The 7,365-nt window shown below is 39.3% G+C and overlaps 1 protein-coding gene across 1 annotated transcript; it reads left to right on the top strand.

Annotated features, from left to right (window-relative positions):
- Positions 1 to 3,489: 3,489 nt before the first annotated feature.
- Positions 3,490 to 6,547, top strand: LOC136768099 (rheacalcin-2-like). The gene is made up of 2 exons (XM_066722153.1): positions 3,490 to 3,544; positions 6,189 to 6,547. Exons 1-2 carry the CDS (start codon positions 3,490 to 3,492, stop codon positions 6,545 to 6,547), a joined length of 414 nt encoding a protein of 137 aa, XP_066578250.1.
- The last annotated feature ends 818 nt before the right edge of the window (positions 6,548 to 7,365 follow it).

Below are 7,365 nucleotides of genomic sequence, written 5' to 3' on the forward strand. Positions count from 1 at the left end.
ATTGAAGACACTGATAAAGCCAGACAATTTTGGACTTTGCAGACAAGACAAGACAAGACACAGTGACAGATAATGTGACAAATACTCTATAGTTTGTGTTTTGTTGTTTTAGATTCACATCTGTGTTACCTTTCTCCATTCCATCCACAGGTATAAAATGAACACAGAAAGCTGGGACTTTCTCTGTCTGAGTGAGTGTGTTTTCAATCTCCCACATAACACTCGAATAGAGGTATCTAATCCAAGTATTGTGTATGTAAACATGTTTATATTTGAGCAGCTGTCCAAAACACAGAACATGTGCACTCCAGAAAAAATTATGCTTATCTCTCACTTCAGAATATTATGAGATTCACTAATTAAGTGAAAATAAGACCCAATGTTATTTATTTTGTCATAACCTAATGAGAATTATACCTTTCTTTGTTAGTAGTAGTAATAGTATAGCTAATGTGGTCTATACTGTATAACTGCATGCACCAATTATATTTTTAAGGTAATGAAATGTACACCAATCAGCCATAATATTATGACCACTGACAGGTGAAGTGAATAACACTGATAATCTCGTCATCATGGCACCTGTTAGTGGGTGGGATAAATGCCGAAAGCGCCTACAATGGGCATGTGAGCATCAGAACTGGACCACGGAGCAATGTGTGATGTGTGATGTTTTGGGCAATGTTCTGCTGGGAAACCTTGGGTCCTGCCATTCATGTGGATATTACTTTGACACGTACCACCTACCTAAGCATTGTTGCAGACCATGTACAACCTTTCATGGAAAATGGTATTCCCTGATGGCATTGGCCTTTTTCAGCAGGATAATGCGCCCTGCCACAAAGCAAAAATGGTTCAGGAATGGTTTGAGGAACACAACAACAAGTTCAAGGTGCTGACTTGGCCTCCAAATTCCCCAGATCTCAATCCAATCGAGCATCTGTGGGATGTGCTGAACAAAGAAGTCCGATCCATGGAGGCCCCACCTCGCAACTTACAGGACTTAAAGGATCTGCTGCTAACGTCTTGGTGCCAGATACCACAGCACACCTTCAGAGGTCTAGTGGAGTCCATGCCTCGACGGGTCAGGGCTGTTTTGGTGGCAAAAGGGGGACGTACACAATATTAGGCAGGTGGTCATAATGTTATGGCTGATCGGTTTATATAGACTTTTACTTCTCATAGTTAGGTATACAGTTTAGTGTGAAACTAGTATAAACATTTTTTTCACACATATACATATCTTTTGCTTTTACTCAGGTTTGCTGCTGTTTTTTCTGAGGTGTAATGCAGGTAAGTTGAGGTAATATTCAATTCATTATTCATTATTCATCAGTCTGTAAAGCACTCTGTGGCTACCCTGAGAAGGGCGCTATACAAAAAAAAAAACTACTGATTGATTGATTGATTGATTGATTTATATAAATGGTAACAAATACCACTTCTACATCTAGCCAGTTTGTTGCCAGTTTACTGGTAACACTTATTAGTTGTTGAATAAATAAGCAAGTCACTTTTGTAATCCTGGTCACTAAATGCTGAAGGTTATTCTGGTGTTTCAAACGACCAATAAATGACTGATTTTAGTAAGTTAACCAATCAGAAAGAATAACTTGTAAGTTGTAACAGTAAGGAGACAGAATGTAGCCGATTCCCAGACTTCACATTTACAATTTGGATGATTGCTGACAAAACTGATTAGTATTTACAAAGAAAGGGAAATCTGACATTGATAGTCTTTCAGGTAGCAATAGTTATTTTATTAGACACAAACTAATAAGAGCAATAATCTCATTTGTACTGTAATTGTAACACTTGTGTCACACACCCCTTTATAAATCGGTCATTTTGGGTGACCGAGACAACCTGCTGGACTGGAGTTGTCCAGGACCAGATTTGGACACCCTCACTGTACGATATATTAACGTCTTCCCAGACTGTATGCTTGTGAAAGTACTTCAGTTTTCTAGACACATTAAATAAAATAGACTTTTATTTTATTTTGTATTCCAGATCCAGACCCGTGCTCCTCCTACATTAGTCTGAATGATTCGTGGCATAATATTGGCTATTCTAGATATGATTACTATGTCAGTTGCGGCTCCATCAAGGACCATGAGTGGTATCGCTTCGTTGGACCCTCAGGAGACATTCTCCACACAAAATGCATGGAGAATGAACACTGTGGTTCCCGATACCACTACTGGATGGATGGCTCTCACCCCCAAGAGTCAGAAGGCATCAAACAGGTGCAATTCTGCTTGTCTTATTACCAATACTGCTGCTATTACAGGTATACTGGATATGTAAAGGCCTGCCAGGATGGATACTACATATACAAGATGGTTTCAACAGATTCATGTTACTATGGCTATTGTACCCGTGAGTATACATTATTACAAAATCTATTTATATTGATTATGGCATATTATATGTTTTATTATTATTATAATGATGATATTCATAATCATTATTTTAATTTAATGGGGGGTTTTGTAGTATGTATCAGGGCTTCCCATTCCTGGTCCAATCACTGCCACTCACAGAACTGGGAAGACTAGTTGAATTGTTGAATTGTCTACCCAATTCATTTAATTGGGTAGTTAAGTTCTCAGGTGGAGCAAGAGATACTGTGGCCCCACAGGGCTGGGCCTGGGGACCAATTCACTCATGCTAAAATACTGAGAAGGATAATAGTTTTCACCACAAAGTGTATGTATATATGTATATCTGTAGGTATGTGTGTATCGTTATTATGTTGTTTATTTATGTTTAATATTTTTGTAGGTCATAGCAACTGTGTTCCATCAGTATGTGGTCCAAATGCACAATGTAGTGACAATAATGGAAGTTGCTACTGTGATCCTGGATACAAAATTCTCTCTCAAGTCAAGAAGTCGAGTAGCATCTGTGAGGGTGAGAATAGTATTTGTTATTAAATAAATAAATAAATAAACAACTAAGACAAAACTTAGTTATCCATTGCATAGAAAGTGTCACCTGAGCATTCCGGTCAGAGAGACTGCTGGGTCCTTTTCCTTTTTCGGGGCTTGCCCTCAGTCATTCCTCCCACTCCATTGGAATCCAGCTCCCGTTAGGACCTTCCCACTCTCCTGGATAATTTCCCTTTGTTTGTTTGGGCCCTGGCTTCTCTACCTGACTGTCTCATTGTAGCTCTGCTGTTGCCCTTTCCAGAATCTCCCTCATGGTCTTTTTATGTCATAGGGGAGAGCCAGGAGATACACACCACAAGTCTTTCAATTACAGCAGTTCAAATTCAATTTGGAGAGCCTTGTTGCTGGCCTTCTAACTCACACTATTTTTGTGTTTGGGTCAAGCATCCACTTCGTAAAGCAGTCTATCAGTCATAGTTCGGAAGCAGGAGACAAGATACATAATCGTGTTCGTTTTCCAGTCCAGGGCAGGTAGCCAAATCAGGTTCTCAGTACAAACAAAGGTCGGTATCCAGTCAAACCATCAATAGCAGTCATGGCTCGCTCTGCTCGAAACCTCTGCCAGCACCCACAATGCAATGCATCTGAAGGTGTGTTGTTCTCCTATATAAACTACTGCAGGAGGGGGATCCCTGCCCTTCTTATATAGTGCCCTTCACAGAAGACACCCCATACTGTGTCAACTTCGTTCCCACACCATCACAATTAGTAATAACTTAGGACAAAATTAGGGAAGATCAGGTCAATATAACTAAGCTGATGAAATACAGATCTCCATCATGACTTGCCTGAGTAAAATAAAGAAAGTACAGATGCTATCAATGTATTTTCTTTGCAGATATTGACGAGTGTGCAATCAGCAACCTCTGTGGTCCCAATGCAAAGTGTACCAACATACCTGGGAATTACAGCTGTGCCTGTGACACTGGGTTTGTGGCCCCTACTACAGACACTACACAGATAAGCAGTTCAAACCCATGTACAGGTAGTAATCTCTTTCATATAAATCAACAGGGGGATTCCTGATGTCAAAATGGCTCTACATGGAGAGATATAAACCATGCATGTCACAGGCCTCTCTTACCAGTTGTGTTCTGAAGTATTTTGCAATAAATGTTTTGTTTTGTGTTTCTCCTTCTCGTTCTGTGGAACTTTCTTTGGAAGAGAAAAGCTCTATTCAATGCATTCCTTCTTCCTTTTCTTCTCTATTCCCTCCTTCCTTCTTCCTCCTTCTTCTTTTTCCTTGTTCGTCCTCTTTCTTGTTCAATTATAAGTATAACGTAAAAGCAACTTTTTTCTTGTCACCAGGATGCTTGAAAACTTTTTAAAGGTTCTGAAGATGTGGGTAATGCTGTGACAAAAGTCAGGAAAATCTATTAAACTAATTAAACTAATAAATAGTGATTGAACTCTTGCTTTGCTGCAGACATGGATGAGTGTGCAAACCAAGTGTGTGGTCCAAACGCACAATGTATTAACACTTTTGGAAGTTACAAGTGTGTCTGTGACACTGGATACACTCCTACTCCTGGAGTCCCAGATATAAGTAATTCAAACCCGTGCCAAGGTAATTGCAGCATCTTGTGTTTGATCAACTGTGTCTCTATTGTTCTGGAATGTGCACTTTGTTTAGTTGAGTTTATATCACAGTAAATCAAAGGTGTAATTTAACACTCAAAAAATGTAGAAAAAATACAAATCTCTACTTTAAGGTGCTTCTAAGCTTTTTTCACATTTGTTTCCTGAATGAAACATTCAAAACAAATGTAAACCCACACAGAAATAAATGACCACAGATGGATAGCAGCATTCAGTAGTTCAATTTGTTTAAAAAATATACAATTAAATACACTTGCTGGTCTGCATTTTCCTCTTCCATCTGTTTCAGTAATGAGAAAATTAGATGGAACACATTTCTGATTATGCTTGATGATACTTTGATTATTCACAGATATTGATGAGTGTGCACTCTCTGCAACAATATGTGGTCCCAATGCACAGTGTAACAACACCGCTGGGACATACAATTGCTCCTGTAACAGTGGATACGCCCCCCCCAATGGAGTCGCACTGGTCAGCAGGTCATACCCTTGTGAAGGTAATGTATGAATAATTCCAGATCACTGGGAACTGATGGAATCAATTCTGATGTTGATTCAAAATCTTAAATAAAAAGTTTTATACTATTTAATATATTGTTTTATATTTTGGTGGTGTATGAGATCAGTGGGCGTAGCAATAAGAAAATGGTTATAACTGATATAAAAATTTATAAAAAATAAAGACCATCCTAAACACTATAATTAAAATGTATAAGACATTTTGTAAGACCTGCTCCACACTTCAGCAGTCGACAACACCAACCAGAGTTCAACCCAACATACAAATCACAACTACTCCAGATATTAAAATAAAAAAAGTAAATCACATTGATGATTATAGGAATGATTACAGCTTGATCTCAATAACAGCTCTGATTCTCTACAGACATTGATGAGTGTTCCCAATCCCCATCAATCTGTGGTCCCAATGCACACTGTATTAACAGTATTGGCAGTTATAGCTGCGTCTGTGCCAAAGGATATGTTCCTCCCGATGGAATTGTCCTGACTAGCAATTCAAACCCCTGTGAAGGTAAGAATGGATGAATTAAGTATTAATACTGTTGATAATCATTGAAAATAAAATAGGGACCAGATTCTGGCAAGCACTAGATGAACAGACAGCTCACTCATTTGTATGACGTGCGAATATTGTAACCAGTGAATAATTTGAATGATCGGAGTGTTGCACAGGATTTGAATTGCATTTGCAAATCTTCCAAATCCCAAAGATCTGGCTGGATTGTCTGTAGTCATAAGTAATTTATTTTGCCAAGTTCCGCTTGCCAGGTTTGCCTGGTTGTCCTCAAGCCTGAGAAAAATGTAAATGCTGCTGGTTAAAGGGTGCAGTGTCAGCTGTATCAATCAGTCGTTGGGTTGCTTTATATCAGGATTTATGTCCCTTACGGAAGGATCTCACTGTCAGTTTCAATAGAAATGTGTCACTTTTGAGTTTCCATTCCACCTGAGCTCTTATGCTTATTGTTCCTTTTAACTGAACTATATGCTTCGAAGAAATCAATTTTTGGTGAGTATGTGATCAGAATAAGTATGGAGCAGTGGATGGCACTCAAGTTATAACATTATAGGTAAAAAAAGACACCTGTGTTCTCTCTTGTCCTTGGTCCTCCAGAAAGGGAGCTCTACTTTGTGAAGGAGGGCCGAGGCTGGAAGGAGGCCCTGCAATATTGCCGCACCAACCACACCAACCTGCTGAGTATCATAAACGAGAAGCAGCACCAGCACCTGTTGAAGAAGCTTCACAAAGAAGCTGGACCTCCAGACATGGTATGGCTGGGCCTGAAGAAGCACATGGCTTATCAGCACTGGTACTGGACAGACGAGCAACCACTGCAATACTCCCGCTGGGCTGAGGGGCAGCCAAGCTACCCCTTTGATGAGTTGTGTGGGGCGGCACAGCAAGTCTCAGACAAAGACTATCAATGGCATGACACCTGCTGCTACCAGAAGCTCAGCTTTGTCTGCTACTAACTTGGACTATAAGCCACTTCACAATATCTTGATTTGTTTATTTATTTATTTTCTAATTATGATGCTATACTGAAAAAAAATGCAGTCCTTCAATAGTCCTATTTAATAGCACAGTCTCTATATAAATTGAATTTGTATGAACATTCCCTTAGTAGTTAAGTAGAATTCAAGGAATAAGACTCTAAAATAGAATAAGTTGCATGCAACGGTGTGGTGCCGAAGTTGTACCTGCAGCTTTAGGATGTTATTCAATATTTGTAGACTTGGCATGTTTCAGCTGTTAAGGGTTCTTTTGCAAATATTGTTTTCTTATTTTACCAGCACCTGGTATCTGAAAAGTAGTAATGAAATTACAAATTATTACCATCTGTTGATTATTTATATGCCTCAAAATTGATTGGTTGATGGCAGCCATTTTGTTACTTATCACTTTTATTTATGTTTTGAGCATTATTTTATCTGTATTAGGCTTTAAAATGTAGTCTTATATTCTCCCATACCAAAATACTGCAACAGATACAGACTAGAGCAGAAGTTGGTTTGCCTCCTTGTGGTCATTTTATTTAATTGTTTTGCATTTACATGTGTAGCCGATGCGGGTCGGAGCTCTCAGCGCACCACCAGTGCCCCTCGCTCCAGCGCAGTACAGCATTAAGCCCTCTATGCTAAAAAGCCGGGCCTCCTACCACGACAGGCTTAACACTGTACTACTTTTATACTGAGGGGTCACTTTGTTCAAGCCATAATGAGCCCCGGTTACACATGCCTTGCGCAAACGTGAGAAGATGGTGCCAGGGCTACATTTACAACATTTCACT

This window comes from Amia ocellicauda, chromosome 14, assembly GCF_036373705.1.
Source record: "Amia ocellicauda isolate fAmiCal2 chromosome 14, fAmiCal2.hap1, whole genome shotgun sequence".
NCBI classification, from domain to species: domain Eukaryota; kingdom Metazoa; phylum Chordata; class Actinopteri; order Amiiformes; family Amiidae; genus Amia; species Amia ocellicauda.

What these genes read in the sequence shown, in the direction of transcription:
- LOC136768099 (XM_066722153.1), top strand. Translation starts at nt 3,490, where the DNA reads ATGGCTCGCTCTGCTCGAAACCTCTGCCAGCACCCACAATGCAATGCA. An exon ending in ACAATGCAATGCATCTGAAG is followed by an intron (nt 3,545 to 6,188) that starts GTGTGTTGTTCT and finishes TTGGTCCTCCAG; the next exon opens with AAAGGGAGCTCTACTTTGTG.